This window comes from Pogona vitticeps, chromosome 4 (genome assembly GCF_051106095.1).
Source record: "Pogona vitticeps strain Pit_001003342236 chromosome 4, PviZW2.1, whole genome shotgun sequence".
NCBI classification, from domain to species: domain Eukaryota; kingdom Metazoa; phylum Chordata; class Lepidosauria; order Squamata; family Agamidae; genus Pogona; species Pogona vitticeps.
Genome location: NC_135786.1, coordinates 117,236,605 through 117,257,813, shown reverse-complemented (window position 1 = coordinate 117,257,813; position 21,209 = coordinate 117,236,605). Strand labels below are relative to the sequence as shown.

At 40.2% G+C, this 21,209-nt stretch overlaps 1 protein-coding gene across 4 annotated transcripts in view; it reads right to left on the bottom strand.

Annotated features, from left to right (window-relative positions):
- Positions 1-21,209, bottom strand: part of LOC110077047 (protein FAM163A) — a 166,065-nt gene that overhangs the window by 13,206 nt on the left and 131,650 nt on the right. For 2 of the 4 annotated variants that reach the window (XM_078392366.1, XM_078392367.1), the window contains exons 2-4: positions 9,465-9,555; positions 5,489-5,511; positions 1,578-1,692 (exon numbers count right to left, since the gene is read on the bottom strand). In XM_078392366.1, the coding sequence (XP_078248492.1) occupies positions 1,578-1,670 (93 nt within the window). In that variant the 5' untranslated portion in view covers positions 1,671-1,692; positions 5,489-5,511; positions 9,465-9,555. Of the gene's footprint in view, positions 1-1,577; positions 1,693-3,896; positions 5,418-5,488; positions 5,512-9,464; positions 9,556-19,459; positions 19,531-21,209 lie in introns of those variants that run through there. The other 2 variants (XM_072998179.2, XM_078392365.1) reach the window with 2 other exon arrangements.

Sequence of the window (21,209 nt, the reverse complement as noted above, 5' to 3'; positions counted from 1 at the left end):
AGAAACTTAAAAATAAATAAAAGAAAGTCAATTACCAGGCCTTGGTAGCCCCCAAACAGCAGGAAAAAGAGCAGGAAACAGCTAAAAGCCCACACCCAGAAGGGAGCCTGGCAACCATTTTGTGATTTCCCCCCCGCTCCTGCACCCTCCTTTCCCTGCCTATCAGCTGATGGGCTGGCTATGAAGAGGCTTGGGGAGGCTTGCTCAGCACCTAAAAAGTCTGCCTGTGTGTCTTTGTGCTGAAAAAATCAGCACAACATGCTTTAAAACATTATTTAAAATTGGCTTTGTTGAAAAAAAAGATTTCTAAAGTGCTTTGCAAACTGTTCCCTGCCTTCCTCCGTTTCCTGAACCTAAGGGAAAAAAAGAAAAAGTATCCCCCTCTAGTGGCAGAAGGCGGAATAGCAGCTTCCCACTAGTTTCTATGGACGGAAAAGAGCAAATACAGATTAAATGGTTTTCAATGCATTCCTATGGGAAATGCAGATTCGACCTAAGAACATTTCGACCTAAGAACCACCTTCCAATACGGATTAAGTTCGTAAGTTGAGACCCCACTGTAGTCTGGTCTATACATGATGACCACAGTCTGTTAAGCAAATAGTTTGCCATTAAAATGGCTTCTCACCATGTTACTCATCCCTGAGTCAGCTAACAGGGAATCCTTCATGGTTTGCAACATCCCATTATAGCATTCTGCAACCCCATTCTGATGTGGAGAATAGGCACCTGTTTTTCTGGGGCTTATACCTCTCCTACTCAGCCACTGCTGAAAATTAGCTGCCACAAATTATGATCTTCTTTCAATCTGAAGCTTACACACTTTGTGATTATATTTCCTCACAGCAAAATTTACTCATTGTTTGAACTTTTCAAACGTTTCTGATTTGCGTTGCAACAGATACATAAAAGCAAATCTCATGTGGGAGTCTACAATTATAAGTACAAAACGCGAACCTCCCATAGAGGGTGTTAAGGGACCAAAAAGTCTGCATGCACAAGCTCAAAAGGTCATTTTGCTCTTTGGCAACTTTTGCTATTAATAGGACTGACCTTAGACTTGGAGATTTTGCATGTGGTACAGTCTAAGTAGTTATCACAACTCTTTATTTCAAGACCTGTAGCCATTTTTGGCATTTTCTCAAGCAATTTAAAACAAGCATGACCTAATTTTCGGTGTAGTATATAGAGTTTGTCATAGTGGCATGTTGCTATTAATTAAAGAGTTCCTTTTTTAGTTATGCAGTGCATACAACTTTGTCCCATTGAGCATGAGTCTCATGCAATACTATGTGCAATAGTATGTGCATAAGAACCAGAAATCTTATCTTTAGGTCAACAACTCCCAGAATCCCACGGCTGGCAAGTTGTGGCTTTCTGGATGTTGAAAACAGATATGTTTTCCATCTTTACAGGGAACCCAGACAGGCTCAGCATGGCAAGTTACAATTCATATTTAGCTGAGAGAAGGAATAATGTAACCCTGGTATGCATGCAGCAAACAGGTTTCTTGCATACAGTGTTTTATTTTCCTTGGATGCAGAATGAGCATGTTTTACAGAAGCAAAGTTCCTTACCTGTAGCCTACAATAGCAGAGAACAGCAATGATACACAATAAGATTACTGTTGCTAATATTCCACCAGTGATTACAACAGTTCCTGCTGTCATCCGACCGTTTCTCCATCAAACTCTAGAAGTGTGGTAAAGGACATGAATTAAACTCAGGATAACCATAACACTTAACTTGTAATTAGAGGCCATTCAGATTCTGCCTAATACTGGAGGAGCTCTGTTTGAGATGCTGCAGCCTCCTTCCTCCCTTTTTATTTCAACACACATGCAAACAACATGTCTTGCTTACTTTAATATAAATTCATTCCACAACTTGTTCTCCCTAACTATTTTTTGTAACATCCCTTCATGATAAAGCGACTTCTCTGGAGGTCTTCAAAATCTGCACAGAAATTTATGTGCCTTTAGTTAGCCTAGTGAAGGTATTTCCCCAATGTGGACTTTGAAATCAGTCTTTACTTATTTTATTCATTACATTTCTACCACACTCTTTCACACTTAAATAGTACTCCAAGTGGTTTATAATGAAACATAAGCAACAATAAAACAGATTTAAGCATCAAAGCACTAAAATCAAATAAAACAAGACTATAAAATCATTAAAATGATTACATCTCTACAACAATTAAAATCATCCTAATAAATTGAACACTATCATAGGGCTAGTTTAAAAGGTATATCTTACATGTTCATAAAAACATGTAAGAGTGGAAACTACTCACAATTATGAGGAGACTGCATTTCACAGTCTGGAGAGAAGCCCTCTTCTGCTTACCTATCAAGCAGGCCTCTGTAATTGCTAGTATTTTTGAACTGGGCCCAGTGAGCAACTGATGTTAAGTACAAATTCTTATGATCTTGATATCATGCACTAGTTAGCAGTCTAGCTGCTGCACATTGCTCCAAGTGAAGATCTTTTGGAAGGGTAGCTCCACATAGAGTGCATTGTAGTAGTCAAGACTTGATGTAATTAAGGCATGAATGACTGTTGCCAAATCAGATAGCTTCAGGAAAGTTTATAACCGGTACACTAAGTGGAGTTGCGTTAAGGCATTCCTTGGGGGAATTACAGTTGCTCTTGCATTTAGTAGCAATTTAGTACATGCGAAACATATTATACAGAAAGCTGGAATAGATTCAGATGGAGCACAAGAGAAAAAAATAAGATCAGAACATTTTACTGGCAGAAAATATCAGTGACTTGAAACTACTTTTGATTGAGGTTAAAGGAGAATTTGCAAATGCAGGCTGAAAGTTCAGCATTAAGAAAACAAAAATAATATCTAGAGAAAAATTACATTTAAGTGTAGCATTTAATATTGGCAATGAAGATATCAACATTATTAAGGTTTTTCTATATCTTGGTTCAATCATGAATCAAAATGGAGACTGCAGTCCCACTAAGAAATCAGAAGAAGACTATGATTTGGAAAGGCAGGTAAGAAGTCACTAAGATAGATCCTTTAGTGCTGTGGTCCCCAAACTTGGGCCTCCAGATGTTCTTGGACTGCCACTCCCAGAAGCCTTCACCACCACGTCTGCCAGCCAGGATTTCTGGGAGCTGAAGTCCAAGCACATCTGGAGGCCCAAGGTTGGGGACCACTGCTTTAGTGGACAGATGTGTCACTGGGGACCAATACCAAAATTATATATATAGTATAATACATCTGATTATGATGTACATATGTGAAAGCTGGACAGGGAAGGAAGTTGATGGATGAGAAAAATTGATTTGCTTAAAATGCGGTGGTGGTGGAGAATGTTATGAATATTGTGAACAACAAGAAAAACAAATGAGTTCTAGATCATATGAAGCTTAAATTCCTATTAAAAGTTAAAATGACTAAGGTGGAGTTATTGTACTTTGGATATATCACAAGAAGACAAAACTAACTGGAAAAAACAACTAATGCTGAGAAAAGCAGAGGGAAACAGAAAATGAGAAAAACCCATCATGAGATTGACCTTTCGTCTGCAAGAACTGAGCAGAGCTGTGAACAATAGGATCTTTTGGAGCTCCTAAGTTGATAGGGCCAGCCAAAGTGACTTGAAGACACATAACAAAAATTATTTTAAATAAGGTTTTTAAATCGGTGGTGCCTAAACACAGAAAGCTCCTATGCTACTGGTCAAAAGGCTACCAATCTATCTTTTTTGTAACATCCCAATATTTCCTAAATATACTTTTCATGAAAAGAAAAAGATAGAAGAAGTGGTTTGGAAACCATAGGGAAACTACAGGTGCCATTTTGACTTTTTTTTCTTCCTCTCTCCTTCAAATTCTGTGAATAAGTTAGGGTAATTGCATGATAAAAGACTCACCCTGAAGCAGCCTTCATTTGAATGGGATTTAGGATGTGAGTACACTGCTGTGATTTGTATCTGTGGAAATCAGGTCTTCCCAGGTGAAATTGCAGTTAGCCATTGAGATTTGTAGGAGTCAGCAGGGGCAAAAGCAGATTGTTTAGTTTACACTGAGCTCCAAGAGCAGAAGCTGCCTTAAAAAGGTTCTAACAAGTGCAGAATAGCAATTTCCAGCCTTGTCTGTCTCTCTCTTGTTAATTGGTCTCTTAAGTGCTCTAGTGAAAGCCTGCTCCAGCACTCAGGTGAAACGTTAAAGAAAAAGAGAGAGAGAGAGAGAGAAACCATTTGGAGATATAGGCACTTAAGGGGAATTGACACCCCTGCAAGTGTCCCTTTGTTTCTATTGGATCACACTTGCAGAAAGCAGAAACAATGACATCAAACTGATTGCAACAAATGTAAACCTCCCCTGGCAGCTGGGGAAAAAAAGATGATTCTTCACTCAAACAAGACAATTCCACCATGGGCTCCCCCACCCACTTGAGCTTTTGTCATGTAGTCACCAAGCTTTAATTCAAATTCAGCCAGTGCACTGAGTTTACAGAAAAGGACAGTCCCCTAAAAATTAGTAAGAAGCTCTGGAAAAGACCCTGAGGTTGGGAAAATGTGGAGGCAAGAGGAGAAGGGGACGACAGAGGACGAGATGGTTGGACAGTGTCATCGAACCGACCAACATGAATTTGACTCAACTCTGGGAGGCAGTGGAAGATAGGAGGGCCTTGCTTGCTCTGGTCCATGGGGCCACATGGAGTCAGACATGACTTAATGACTAAACAACAACAGTCTACAACTCCCAAACCCCCTGCTGCATGACCACTGGCCATTTGGGGGCTTTTAGATCAGCTATAAGCCAAATAATGCAATTTTTCCCATATTTGGCCATAAGGATTAAGAAGAGTCTTGCAGGATCATTCCAACTGGCCTTTCTTGTTGATTGCAGTGTTTCCAGCAGCAGCTACACAGCAATTGCAAAGAACTCCCAAAAAGACAACTGCTATTCCTAGCTCAACAACTGATATTCAGACATTCACTCCCTCTGAGCATGAAGGCACCATTTAGGGATCATTGCTAACTAATATGCTTTTGGGGGGGGGGGTGACTCAGTTTCTTCCACCTCCAACCTCACCTCACACACAACATACATTCAACACTTCATGGCTATTAAGCACTCTCAACCCTTGAAGGTTAGGAAAGCTTGAGGGTTTTTCCTCTGTCATTTCCCCCTTACTTTTGCAAAGCCTGGAATTCTGTTAAGCAAAACTGATACCTCTATGTGTGGTTGATGTTGTTTCATCTACAGAAGGAGCCATACTCGGAGATATTTATTAAGATATAGGATATATTATTGTGATTGGCTGCAATCATTATATGTTATTTTATATTATGTTTTTATTGACTTCTAGTTCTATTTGTACACTCATGTATATATCTGATGTCTGCCTTTCACCCATCAAAAACACCCAGGGCAGCCCACAGTTGTAATTACCAGTCAATATATACCTATACAGAAAGAACATCAGCACAGAGTTAAATTAGTTGAGGGTACTTACGTTCAGTAAAGGGTGTGTTGGTCCTGCAAGACAGAATAGTGAAGGAAGGTGTTAGCTAAATCATTCTCCTTTCTCTGATATCTCTTTGATATACAACTCTTCATACAATCTGAACTGGAAGTAAGGAGATTATTGGAGACTTTGTTTTTAGTAGTGCTTAGGCATCAACAACTGATTTAAATGAATTGATCTCTAGTATGTTGTAACTGCATTTTTGTGGATTGTCCATAGGCCTATAAGAATGCAAACCTATGAAGGGTGCAAATATATGGCACAGATATAATCTGACAATAATGCAAAATGTTAGAATTGTTAAAATTTTCCAGAAATGAGATTAAAAGGTAAAGGTTAAGGTTCCCCTTGACAATTTTTGTCCAGTCGTGTTCGACTCTAGGGGGCGGTGCTCATCCCCATTTCCAAGCCATAGAGCCAGCGTTTTGTCCAAAGACAATCTTCCGTGGTCACATGGCTGGTGCAACTTAGACACGGAACGCTGTTACCTTCCCACCGAGGTGGTCCCTATTTATCTACTCGCATTTGCATGCTTTCGAACCGCTAGGTTGACGAGGAGCTGGGACAAAGTGACGGGCGCTCATTCTGTCACGTGGATTCAATCTTACGACTGCTTGGTCTTCTGACCCTGCAGGACACAAAGGCTTCTGCGGTTTAGCCCACAGCGCCACTACGTCCCTAGAAATGAGATTAAGGGGAAGAAAATATGGAAATGCAGAACTGGTCTAAAACTTTTTGCTACATAAGGCAGCATGGCAAAAAGCATATCCTACAATTTCAGGTGTACAAAACCAGTGAAGCCTCCAACCAGCAGGTGGAGCTATTCCGTATAGTATGCAACCTATCCGGAATTGGTCACAGTGATTGGTCTCCCCCTAGTACAGACCTGGGCAAAGTGTGGCCCGAGGGCCACATACAGCCCGCTCCCTGCTCCTGTCCAGCCCGCGGACAGTTTTGAACATCAAAACCATTTATAGCTTTTTGTCTAAAGTTGATCAGTTGCTTATCTTTAACATACCACAAAAAACCTCTTTAGTATTTGTGAAGATTAACAAGTTTAAAATAAAAACAATCATAACATCACTGTTTCATTTTATTTTTAAGTAAAGTTGGTTCGGCCCCCGAACACAGTTCAGATTTTCATGCAGTCCCCCTAGTATCTCACCTGACCAATTTGCAGCTTTTTAAAAATTTAAAGTGGAGGCCATCTGCCAGGAACTATCCCCCTATTTGAAACCAGTAAATCAAGCACAGACATCCAGTGCTCTGTCTTGTCCGATAAAGATCACCCACTTTCAGCCGGTGACGTCACTTGAGGTTGACAAGGTGCTTGACTGTTGTTGTGCCACCACCTCCTCCCTTGACCCTTGCCCGGCCTGGCTAATCAAAGCGGCCAGGCCCGTAACAACCAAATGGGACACTGCTATAATAAATGGGTCTCTCCAGGAAGGAGACACTCATTAGGCCCATTAGGAAGAAACTGAGCTTGGTGATGGATGACGTTGGCAATTATAGACCCATCACCAATGTTTCTTTCCTTAGCAAGGTAGTAGAGAGGGTGGTCACCGATCAGCTACAGGCTCTCTTGGATGAAACAAATGCTCTGGTTCCCTTCCAGTTGGTCTTCAAGCCGCACCACGATAAGGAAATGGCATTGGTCACCCTGCTTGATGATCTATTGAAGGAGGCCAATTAGGGCAAAATGTCCTTGTTGGTTCTCCTTGGTATCTCAGCTCCCTTTGATACCGTCGACTATGGTATATTCCTGGGGAGACTCTCTGAGTTGGGGACTAGTGGCCTAGCTCTTGCTTGGCTCCAATCCTTCTTGGAGAACTGGTCCCAGAGAGTCCAGCTTGGAGAGAATTTATCGGCCCCGTGGCTCCTCAATTATGGGGTGCTGCAGGGATCAATAATCTCTCCAATGCTATTTAATATCTATATGAGGCCGCTGGGTGGGGACATCAGGGGGTGTGGTGCTTTGTGTCACCAGTATGCTGATGACATGTACCTCTACAGCAGTGGATGCCCTTGAGCGCTGCTTGGGGGCTGTACAGTAATGGATGCAGGAGAATAAACTGAGGTTGAACCCAGACAAGACAGAGGTCCTGAGGGTGGGTGCACCTTCTATCAGTGGTTTGGGAAGCTCGCTCTCTTTTGGGGGGGCAACTCTCACTACGAAGAGTGTGGTCCGCAGTTAGGTGGTCCATCTTGACCCAGCGCTTATAATGGAATCCCAGGTGGCATCTGCGGACCGTTTCGCCCACTTACATCTTTGACAGATTGCACAGCTGCGCTCCTATCTTGATTTTGGGTCACTCACCACTGTGGTCCATGTGCTCATAGTCTTGAGATTAGACTACTGCAATGCCCTCTACATGGGGCTGCCCTTGAGACTGATGCAGAAATTACAAATGGTCCAGAACATGGCTGCCAGACTATTCACTAGGGCAAAAAAATACAAACATATTTTCCCCACTCTGGCTGCCTTATACTGGTTACTCATTCATTTCCTCATTGATTTCAAGGTACCAATGCTTACATATATATAGTCCTAAATGGTTTAGGGCCTTGATACCTGGCAGAGCGCCTGTCCCCACCTAGCTCTACTTGTATCACTTGATCGAGCCAGACTAGGTGGCTGAGGGGCTTAACCCCAAGAGAGGCCTGGAAGGAGAGAACAAACGGTGGCCCCTCATCTTTGGAACACCTTACCCCCAGAGATCTGACCGGCACCCTTGCTGGGAATTTTTAAAACAAGTTGAAGACTTGGTTCTTCCGGTTGGCCTTCCCCCCTCCCATTACATAGCTTCCTTATCCCATCTTGGATCCTGTTTTCTTTATTGATCTTTATTGCTTTCATGAACAAAGTTATTTGAATACTGTTTTTATCTTTATATTCTGTAAGCTGCCTTGAGTAGATTCCCGAATCTAGATGGGTGGGGTAAAAATGGAATGAATGAATAAATAAATAACCTGTGGCAGTCTGTCATTTCACTCTGTCTAATGGCATGCTGCTCACCCATCTAGCAATTATGATGCATTCTGCTGATAAATGGTAGTTCGTATGACAGCCCTCAATGCTCCATTCTCCGTTCAAATAGTAACAGTGGAGGCTGATACATTAAGACAAATGGGACACTGCTGCACCTTGAACCTATCACCAGTCAGACCACTCCTCAAGCACAGATTCTGATTCTGATCACCTGAGGCAAATGTTCTTTAGTTATACTCCAGGTAGATCATTGTATAAATTTCCAGTCATATGACGCACAACCATTATTGTATCAGTTCCCCAGCCAGCAGTGTAACTATGGTTTATTTCGCCTTCACTGGGAGCATTGTGTAATTTTCTCCAATGATGTATCAAAACATTCCATACCCATATTGCATGTGTGAATGTCAATCCCCCTGGGGAGGATGTAGAAGGGAGAGTGGCCAGGACCAAGGCACCACCTTGAAGATGCATGCCCACCTCACAGGGTACACCCAGCCTTTGCTCGTGGAGGAAGGGAAGGAGGAAAATGGAGAAGGAGAGGGTGCCTGCCTTGTGCGGCTCAGCCTGGCAGAGGGAGGGAAGAATGGGGTAGGGGCTTTTTTTTTTAGTTTTTAAAAATAATTAAGTAAGGGGCTGCACTGTCCCAGGAGACAAGATAAAAAAATAATTTGGTTCTACATTGTATCCAGTTATAATGTTTCAAATAGGAGAAGTAATATATTTCCACTTCAATTATAATAACAATATCCTATTGTGATGTTATTTGCATATATTAATTTAAATCAGCACAAGCCAATTTAATGCAAACATATCTTCATAAATCATAAGTATCTGGCTGGCTTTCATGCAAACAAAATGTTGGCTTGGATAGATCTTAATTGCAAGGCTCTTTTTATGTTCCTATAGTCTTAAGAAGGGACTGATCAATTGTGGATCAGCCAGAAGTCAATAGCTGAGCAGATCACTTACTTTGAAACTGTCCAAAATAGCACTTCTGTCACATGAGCCTGGGAAAGGAGGTCCACTGCTGAAAACTCCACATGGTCACAAGTGGATCAGTCTTCTCCAGAGGGGGTAGAAAAACAAAGCACATTGAAAAGTTTATGTTACTTTTACCATTGGATGTAGAAAGAAATGTTGCTAAACAGCAGGTTTTCTCACTGTTCAGCTTTTTTAAAAAAGGCATAGAAAACAGTTTTCAGGAGATTTTGTTCATGAAATTAGAAAACAACTGGAATGTTTTCTTATCTCAAGTGGATATGCAACAGTATACACACAGCTATAAAGCATATGCATCCTATGGTGGTTCTGCTTGACAGGTTTTCTACTACACTACTCAATTCTTGCACATGCTCGGATTTGTACACAAATGAAGGATGTAATGAAAACACCATGCTGCTTTTAAAAGTATCATGTGGAAACAGCCATTTTGCAATGTACAATCAAAAGCGGATGTTCAATTCACAGTGCTGCAAATGTGAATTGTTAAAGTCCTCAACAGTGCCTGTTCAGATCTATTATATGAGCGTAACAGCCACCCTTTGGCTACTCTGTGTGATGACCATCCATATGGTTAGTTATTCTGTGAATATTTTTGAAAGGGGTGCTACTCCAACCATTAACCTTGCATAGGTTCCATTTGTTTATATAGGCTTTCTACAGAAGAACCCCAAAAGAGAACTAGATTCCCAATTACAAACTCTCTAAATCAGTTCATGCTCCGAGACACCCATCTTATACTGCAAAATTTATGGTAGGGAGCCAGCTGTTTATATGTTCCTGTTGGAAAATCATGCTATTGTGTATCTTCTATGCAAATGGTGGAGAATGTATTTGCTCTGCAGCTCTGTTCACAGGAAAATCACAGTTCAGCTACTTCAGGGACATGCTTGACATGCATTTAAGTGATACTGGAATAGCCTGATGTTAACAGGGTTCTGGGGGAAGCATATTTCTCGGTTAAATGACATAGTGCCACACAGTGGAAGTCGGCTTTGGTTATTCCCCATTTCTGAAGTTGGCCCTCCTAGCTTGTGCAGTCACATTTAATTAAGAATCTTTTGCTCTTGTTGAATCACAGCTCTCTGAATGGCATGCACATGAATTGATGGGGTGTAATGACTGCCTGATTTGTATTTGCGAAGGCTTTCACGGCCGCGATCTAATGGTTGTTGTGGGTTTTTTGGGCTCTCTGGCCGTGTTCTGAAGACAAAGAGCCCGAAAAACCCACAACAACCACTGCCTCATCTCTTTCCAATCAGATACAGTTAAAGTCTTCCTCACAGTTTATTTATTAACTGGTGAATTGACTGAGCTAAATGACTCGCCAGATGGGAGAAACAGCAAACTGGCAGCAAATCTTCACTCATTATATAGGTTAAATGCATTGGGAAGTAATCAGTGAGATATGGTCTGGAATGTCCATTACTCAAAAGAGATTTACTGCAATAGGTTAAAAAAAAAAAAAAGAACAAAAGTTAAAATATTTCTCACACTTGTCATGAAAACCATGAACTGTACCTAACTCCTGTCATCTGTGAACATCAGAATTATTTTGCTAGATTGTATCAAAAGTTCCACCAAGCCTACAACTTCTGTGTTCATGATGGAAGTCATACTTATAGGCAGGATATGAAAGCAGTGGCCATCTTATGCTTTGTCTCCTGAATCATACTGCTGCTGAGCCTGGATAGTCCATTTAATTATCACAGCCAAGAGCTAAAGGTTGGCAAAGTTACTTTTTCCAATATGTATTTCAGAGCACATGTTTCCTGGGGAATTCTGAGAGATATAATTCAAAAAGTAACTTTTCCAAGCTCTGCTCTCAGATATTGCAGATATCTTTGCTTTATTATACGGTCATAGACCCGAAAATACAAAGATAAAAAAATATATAGGATATACAGAATAAGTAAGTTGTTAGAACATATCAGCAGTATAAAATTTGAGTCATGTGGTAGTCTTAGTATAACACTTTACAAATTCTTAAAACTGATAATAAAAACTTAGCCACCGACTGTGTTATTAATTGGTTCTCTCCCGACAGCAGAAACTTCAGGTAGTCTGTGGGAGGTATACTAGTACATTTATACATTACCGGGTAAGGTAACGGATACGTTCAGACCTATATAAGCTACATTCTAGAATGGTGTGTGCCAAGGACTCAACTGTTTGTTCCCCACAGGGGCATATCCTTTCTACCTAAGGAATGTTATTAAAGCCCTTTTTGACAAGGCTGGGGGAAAGCAATTAAACCTAGCCCTTGAGAAGACAAAATGATACCTTGGTGCTGTGATTTGATATAGATAATTTGCTAATTTGGGAAAGTTAAAATTTAAACCAAAGTACATTGGTCTGCACATGCTAGTGAATACTGGAGATCTATGTCTTTAATGCGTTGTACAAGCATTGACTTGGTACTATGATAAGGCTGGCTCAGAAAGAAGTCCATAGAAAAGCCTAAAATATGTAATTTGTTAGTGAATCCCTTATGCCATGAGCTGGCAAAGACATCTTTTTGTAAATAGTATAAATACCCACTGGTTGTGGGAGCATATACCACCTTCAACCAGAATCGAAATGCATACAGCCAAGCTTGACGTTCCACTGATTGAAGGCCAGCCTCCAAACGCAAGGCAGCTGAAGAGACGCATATTGGCATGGCAAATAGGAGTCGCAGTGAGTTTGACATGACACTTTCAACTGAGGGATTGAAACCATTTATCCAAATCACAATAACATACAGGAGCTGTGCAAGAATTTAGTACTTAACTATCTGTAGAGCAGCAGGGATGAACTGCCCACCCTGGACATAGTGGTATTGTCTAAGAACTTTGCTTGTATTGTTAGCCACCTGCACTGCTGCTTGTCTATGGTGAGACCAGAAGAGGGTACATGAGAAGACAATTCCCAAGTATTTAAATGTTTTAACTTACTCTATATGCTGGCCCTCAATAACCCATTCTTTAACTTTACTATGCCTAGAGAAAACCATTATTTTGGTTTTCTCAAAGCTAACTGCTAATAGGTTGTTCCTGCTGTAACTCATAAAAGAATTTATTTAAGACCAACTTACTATAGTGACATAACTGTGTCATCTGCGTATATAGTAAGGGCACATTGATTTTAACCAGTTTCGGAGGGTGAAATTCAGGTGCTGTGCAGCTTTTAGGGAGGTCATTTAGGTACATATTAAATAATGCACGCACCAGAATACAACCTTGGCGAACCTCTCTCTCTGCCTGAATGGGGTTTGATAGATTCCCATCGACTCCACATCTCACCATAATTGTGGTCTGTTGGTAGAGGCTTCTGATAAGATATAATAGCCTCTTATCAATCGAGGAAGAGTAGAGTTTTCCCCATAAATTTCGTCTGGGTATTAAGTCAAAGGCAGACTTTAAATCTATAAAAGCTGCAAACAGACCATTCCCATGACAGCCCATATACTTTTCTGTAAGGTGATTCAGTACTATACAGTGGTCAAAAGTGGAGCGGTTCTTCCTAAAACCAGCCTGTTCGTTCCATAAGATATCCTCCTCCTCAATCCATGTGATTAATCTGTTATTAAGATATCTAGAGTAAAGCTTGCCCCCTATTGACAGAAGGCTAATTGGTCTAAAATTTGAGGGTTCGTCTTTGTTCCCCTTCTTATAGATTGGTATCATTATTGCCTCTAACAAGGAGTATGGAATTTGCCCAGTGTTATTAATGAATGTAAATAGATGAGATAAAAGGGGGGCCCACCAGTCTACATTGGTCTTTAAAGACTCTGCTGGTATTAGATCAGGTCCCGGTGCCTTCCCTGATTTTAGTCAACCTATTAATGGCCTTATTTCATTTTCAGTTACTGGGTCCCAGTTTGGCAATTTGTTTAGATCTAAGGATAACAGTTTGTGAGGGTTTAGTTTCCTCAAATATTTTGGTAAAGTACTGTTCCCATATATTTGCTGGGGTACTACAGCAAGTTGATCCTGTTTGAGCACCTAGTGCTTAGCTTAGAATCTTTGTTTATCACAGAGTCTATCAAGACGTCCCATTGTTTTTGAATTGATTGTTTCTTTTTCAGGGCAATCAGGGTTTTATATTGGTTTTTAAATAAATAGTACTCCTGGGGGAGAACTGCCAGATTCTTCTTCCTATATTGCATGTATATTTACCTAAGTCTGTTTTTAATGGGAGCATTCCTTATCAAACCATTTAGGAGTGCACCTTCCCAGTTGTTTATGGGTGTGATATTGTTTTGGGCTTAGAACAGACTGTATTGTTAAAACTAGGGAGTTGTAGTTTGTAACGATGGAAGCCAAAGTAGATTCCGTAGGTGCTGTTATTAAGTTTCTTAATTTCTCACTAGGAGGAGATTTTAAGAAATTGGAGACTGTTACATTAACTTCATCTGTCCGAATTAGACGTTTGTATAGTACAGATAATGCATTGTCACCTAAATGGTTTTCAGAGGGAAGCTGTAGTGGGTTTAGAAGTGACAAGGTTAAAATTAGGAGTAAATGATCACTATCTGTTCTATGTCCGACAGAGAATTCCTTAATCCTCAATCCTTAAAGATTGAGAAATTAACATATAGTCTACCACACTGTTATCCCTCTCTGATACAAAAGTAAATTCTGCACAATTATCAAACCATTCATTGCCATTTACAATATAAAGAGTAAGATGTTCTACCATCTGATCTTCAGATCTTTTGACTATCTATGATTCATCAGATTGTGATTCTCTACCCTGTACCCCAGACAATGGAAGAGTAAAGGATGTCATTGTTCGACCCAGTTCTTGCATTCAGGTCTCCCATAAGTATCACATATGCATTGGGGGCTATGGATTCTAAGTTTGTAATATAAAGTTCCAATTGGTTCCACATTTGAGTTATTTGATTTTTGGAATACAACAGAGGAACATAGACATTGATAATCAAATAAGTGCTTGACCTGATAACAAGTAAGGTGGCCATAGCAATATTGTCACAAGGTGGCAGCCATTTAACCCTAGCTTCCAAAGCAGTAGAGAACATTAGAACCATCCCTGCTTTTGGGTGACCCTTTCCGCTGCTAGGAACTGCATAGCTGTTAAGTACCAGATAACCATTCAAACTAATATTATCAATGCTCCAGGTTTCCTGTACTGCAATTATATCATGTAATCTTAAATAATCCAGTATTCCTGGGTCACTCTGTCTGGAGGCCCAACCGGCTATGTTCCATGAAAGGATTTTCAGTAAGCAGGTCCTTGGAGTTGGGGCTGTCTTTTGGGCCTCAATCTTAGAATTTGGGTATACGACAACATTTCCATGCAAGTGGGTTATCTGGGGCATCCAGCTAGGTTTCACAGTTCTGGTGCTTAAGCACTCTGGCTCATTGCAACAACTATTTGGTCAGTTCATAAAGTTCCAGGCGAGTCTACCCTCGTAGCTGCTATAATCCCACCGAAAATGGTTTAGATCTTTATGCCTAGCCTGGTTAAAATCAGCAAGTTGCAGATCCACCTTAAGGTTTGCTCTGTAGTTAGTAGAATAATTTGTATTTCCATACACATCTGTGGGCCTCTTATAGATTCCTGTCTTGTATCAGAACTGGGATTTGTCTGCTGTTGTTTCTTCCCACTTCATTGCTGCCTATTTTGGCTGTGATCATCTCTGAATTTCCGTTGAGTGGAGAGTGTGTATTTGACAATAGAATCTTTGAGGTCTGTTTGGTAGCTTGTCTTTTCTTCCATACAGGTGCTTCCCCTTTCTCTGCCAGTGTGTTTTTTTTTTTTTGCTTTCTCCCCTGTTTTCAGTGTGTGCCATTGATTTCCTTCTTTTGCAGTCACTTCTAGTGCTTCTCCTTTTCCTTGCTGCAGAGTTATTAGGTTATCTTTGTTCCTTAGTTCATTTTGCATTATATCAAGCATTTGAAATAAGGGTTTAAAATCAATCCTTCTCCCTTTTTTGGCAAGATGTATGGAACCCTTCTTGCCTTTGTTGTTTTTATTAACCTTGCAATTTGGATGTCTTATGGAGTAAGTTGACCTTTTGTTTGTCAAAATGACCAGATAGGCGGGATATAAATAAATAAATAAATAAATAAATAAATAAATAAATAAATAAATAAATAAATAAATAAATAAATAAATAAATAAACAAACAAACAAACAAACAAACAAACAAACAAATAAATAAATAAATAAATAAATAAATAAATAAATAAATTTGAGGCTTTGTCTTTCTTTTTAACTTTGAACTTTGCCTGTTCCTCCCTAGTACTTCTTTGGGGTATGTTTGGTATAGTCCCTTCAGTGATAATTTGTGGTATTAAGGCCTCATTCACTCTATCTAGATCCAGCCTAGAAGGCAAAGACCGCCCCTGATTTGTCTGTGTTACACAAGGAAGTAGCTCTTCATAGGAAAGGCTAGTGATTCTCTGGATGGTGTTAGATGATAAATTAAAGTTTTCATCAGCTTCTTCCCACAAGGGGGCTTTTGGTTTTCCACTGTGTCCAATAGGATCATCTGTAGATGGAATAACCCTTTCCTTCATTAAATCAAGCAAGCATCCCAACAGGTCTTTTACATCCTTTACTGAGTCCCTTATTTACAAGATAATATTTTGAGGGAATTGAATACCTCCTTCCGGTATGTTTGGAGCTTGATTACATTGAGATGTATTGTGTGTTGCCAGCTTTGGTCCCTGTAGTTCCTTGTCTATACTCTCATCGAAGATAGGGAGCTTTGTTAGATATTCAGCTTGGGTGTTATTGTGTTCAGTGGACACTTCTACAGGGGTAGCCATGCTGCATGGAGGGGATGTAAAGCAGTGGTTCTTAACCTTTGTTACTCAGATGCTTTTGAACTGCAACTCCCAGAAACCCCAGTCAGGACAGCTGGTGGTGAAGGCTTCTGGGAGTTGCAGTCCAAAACTCCTGAGTAACCCAAGGTTAAGAACCAGTGATGTAAAGTATTCCATTCTCAGCCTGCCAAAGTCATCACTTGAAAAGTTGTTCAAGTGACTTTGTTCCAGGAGATGTTCCTGATCAGTGACCACATCTGGTAAATCAATAATTGGGCTGCATGGCCCTTCTTTGCAATTTGATTTTTGTCCAGGTATAGTCTGTCATCTTAGTTTGCCTCCTCCTTCTTTGTGTTTGGTTATTACTCTTGCTACTCTGAGGTTTATCCATTGGTAAATGATCTGAAATTTCAGTACAGTTGCACTTCTTTCTAAGTTTAGTAAAAGGGGTAAATGGACATTGGAGTACATCTCAGCACCTGTTGCAGCATTGGTGGAGATAAGTTTAAGTCAAGTACTTGATCAGGTGACTCATCAGTAATTAAAATAGGTTCTTCCATTCTCTGTAGATTCTCCATGGGTCCTCAATTCCAGGACAACTTATTCCAAGAGCTGCAGAGTTCAAGGTGCAGAGAAGAAGCAAAGCAGCTTTGCAATGCAATCTCAGGCATCTTTACTCACAAGTAAACCCCACATGCTCCAAGAAAGGCTCCTGCTACCAAGGGAGAACGCTCAAGTATGGAAATGCCTTCTTTCCAAGTTTATTAGCATGAAAGAGAGGAGCCAAATCGTTCCTTTCTCTTGTTCCCTCCAGACGCCTTTCAAAGAAGTCTTTCTCCTTCCAGCTCTATGTTATGGATGAATGCAGCTGTTATTGTTGTTTGAGAGTGAGATCAGGCTGAAACTCCCTAGGATCTTATTGGGAGTCCAAAAAAGTTCAAAAAGACTTGCCAAAACCAAGATTAAAAGATGAAGGTTGGAGCAATTAAAACTTTAAAAACATAAACTGTTTAAACTATTTAAAACTATTTAAAACTGATTAAACTACTTAAAACAGAAGTAAGGAGACACAAACGCTGCTCCACCCTACAGCCGGAACACAATGAATACTTAAAGATATGTCATCTATGAATTTGTCTAATTCTTTTAAAATGTAGCAGTTATCACCATGTCTTCTGTTTGTGAATTCCATATGTCAGTTATATAATGTGTTTATCTCATGGTCATGCTCCAGCTGTTGTCATGTGCAACAACCAGAAACACTGGGTGCACATAGATGCACATTCTCAATTGCATCTAGCCACTTCAGTGAAATATAAATGAGCATTGGTGTGTGAATGAGGGAGTGAATCCAGATATTCACCTACACTCAAACTGGATGCACACATAGAACCCTGCTTCCACATGCAACTTCCTTTATTGGATTGGAGCACAAATACTTGGTTGTAAGACAAAGGAGTGGTGGAAGCCTGCACATATTTCTGTTTTTTTTTACGACAAATCCCCAAATCTTCCTCACCAGCATGACTAGTGTGAGTTGCCATTGATTGATGCAGTCCCAAAAAGTAACTTTTCCAAGCTCTGGGATTCTCCTTGTGAACCATGAACCATGTGTTCCAAACTGGGCTTCAATCAGTGAGTGATTTACTTCCTGCATCAGACTGACCAGGTAGTTAGGCCAGGCTTCTTCCCCCCCAGGCTGCAATACTGGTTAATGTCAAGGCTGGGCTGGCAGTCTGAGCAACTTAGCATATTGAATAAAAAACCATCTTACTTTGATCAGTGGTGGAAAATAGTAAGCTTGCTTGTCACAAAAATCTCTAAGGGTAAATCTATGGTTTACAAAAAGTGGTAAAAAGCACACAAAATTTTGCCGCCTCCCACCTTTGTTTCTTGTTTGAATTGTTTGTAGTTGTGCGTTTAGAATTTCTTTTTTTTTTTTTTAGAAGCTCCCAGCCTTCTTGGGCTCATTTTCTTGTTAGGATCTCCTGCCATGGGACCTCACTTATCCTTCTTCTGAGATTATTAAAATTGGCTGTGTGTGGCTACACTCTACTTTCGTTTTCTTTGAAATCAAGAATTCTAGAAGGACATGGTCACTCTTGCCTAGAGTTCCCCTTATTGCCACTTCCCCCACCAAGTCATCTGTGTTGGTCAGAATCAAGTCAAGAAGAGCAAATCCTCTAGTTTCTTTCTCCACTTTTTGTAAGAGAAAATTATCAGCCACACAAGCCAGGGATTTCTTGGAAGGGCCATATTTGGTAGATTTCGCTTCCCAACATATATCTGGATAACTGAAATCTCCCATCACTACTATGCTGTGTCTCTTTGAAAACCCTGCAATTTGTTTTTCAAAAGTTTTTTCAACTTCCCCGCTTTGATTGGGTGGTCAGTAGTAGATTCCAACTACACAGTTCCTTTTGGTTTTTGCCCCAACTAGATTGATCTAGAAGGTTGATGGTTCAGCCAACCTCCTCCTCATTTATTATTGTGCAGGGATGCATATTTTTGACATATATTGCAACTTCACCTCCCTTTTTATACTCTCTTTTCCTTTTCATCTGTTTATGTCCTTCAGTTGCTGTATTCCAGTCATGGGAGTCACCCATCAAGTTTCAGTTATTCCTGTCTGTCACCTTTAAACTCAAGCCCATGCAACTTTTCACTGGATTGCTTCAGCTCTCAGCACTGTGCCACTAATTTGTCATGATTCACGTGACCCCTGATTGTTTCACCAAACAAAGAGCTCATGCTACGCGCCCCTCAGCTGCCACAATACCTATAATTACATCAACAATACCTATAATTAATGATGGATGTGCAGGCCATATGTCATTTTAAAAGAACCAAATAGAAATTTTTTTATTGATACAGGTGTTGACAGAACAAGCAATGTTGTTAACTCTTAGACAAACATTCTTCTTTATCCACCCTCAACCACCATTCCCTCGCCCAAACTCCAAAACTACACCAAATCCTTCAACTCTCCCTCCATCTCCCTATCTCTAAAACCCTATCTCTGTCTATCTCCTCCTGCAGAGTCTCTTACACCTTGTGACTCTACCCCTCTAGCACTCCCATTGGTCTATGCAAATAGCATATGAATATTCATGACCATGATCAGTTTATATCCTTCAATTGCTGTATTCCAGTCATGGGAGTTGTAACATACAGCCCTGCTCTCACCTGTCCATCACAGCTGGGCAGTGGAACATCAGCCAATGAGGGGATGGAGGGTGGTGCAGAAGGGGGAGGAGCTGAAATATAAAAGGGGATAAAGATGAAAAGAATGGACTCTTAGAATGGTGAAAGTAATAAAAGTTTGATGTACATGTACCCATTGATAAATGTTATTTGTTATGTAAGCAAAAGTAATTGGATGTAAGTATTTTTAAATGTTATAGTTTATTATTAAGTATATGCCTGAATGAACATTGGAAGTGGTAAAGTATGGCAACTAGAGTGTAAGATTAAAGTATAAAATGCAGGCAAGATGATTAATTAATGTTTATGTAAATGTTTGTTAAATGTAATGGTGTTATTGGGATAATGTAACGGTGTTTTGCTCCTCGTTGTTCATGAGAGGAAAGCACTTTAGCTTTTCCCCCATGAAACAACTTGTTAAGGGGGGAGGTATTGTAACATACAGCCCTGCTCTCACCTGTCCGTTACAGCTGGGCAGTGGAACATCAGCCAATGAGGGGACGGAGGGTGGTGCAGAAGGGGAGGAGCTGAAATATAAAAGGGGTGTGTGAGGTGTGAGAGGGAGAGATGGAGAGATTGATAGTTAGTGATTAGCTTGTTAGTAGGCCTGTGAGCCAAATAGTCAGTGAGGGAAAAGTCTGTGTGTGCTATAGTGAATGAGAAACCGTGATTTACAACTTGATTAACTACCTGTGATTTACTCATTTTATTTTATTATATCAATAAACAAGTTTTGTTTTGGAAGAAACACTTGTCCTTTTTAAATATTGATTATAATTGGTGGCAGCAGTTGAAGAGGAAGAGTAGTGAGCACTTCTGGAGGCCTGAGTGGATAGAGGCTTCAGAGTGGCCTGCTACAGGAGTCATCCTACCAAGTTTCAGTTATTCCTATCAAGTCATATTTAACCTCTTGTATTGAAATTTCCATTCTTGTTTGTTTCCCATACTTCTGGCATTCGTATACAGACACTGGAAGTTGTGTGATTTTTGGCCTGTTTGTCTTTGTACATTTATTATTATTATTATTATTATTATTATTATTATTATTATTATTATTATTATTATTATTATTATTATTATTAGATGATGATGATGATGATGATGATGATGATGATGATGATGATGATGATGATTGTTAAAGTTTTTATTGTTGCCCTTTTGATCAGTTTGGTTCATTCCTTTTATTGTGTATAAGGCTTCATCTACCCTTAACTCTGTGCTTGCATCTCCCTCCCCCTTCAAATTTAGTTTAAAGCCCTCCTGATGAAGTTCTTCATGCTGTGGCCAAACACATTCTTCCCAGTCCTTTTTAGAGGCAAGCCGTCTCTTGCTAGCAGTCCTTTTTCCAGGAAGCTTAGCCCGTGGTCCCAAAAATGAAACCTCTCTTGTTGACACCACTTTCGTAGCCAGTCATTCACTCAGAGGTTCTTCCTTTCTCTTTCAATTCCTCCTCCAAGCACCAGTAGGATGGATGAAAAAACTATCTGGGCCCCAAAGTCCTTGAGTTTCCTTCCCAGAGCTTCAAAATCAGACCTTGATTTCTTGGTAGCTGCCATGTGCCATCTGGTCACTTTTGACATACAGCAACAATATCAAGTAATGACTCCAAGAATTCTTGACAATGTATTCTTGAAGGATTTCATGGCCGGGATATGATGGTTGTTGTGGGTTTTTCAGGCTCTTTGGCTGTGTTCTGAAGGTTGCTCTTCCTAACATTTCACCAGTCTACTTT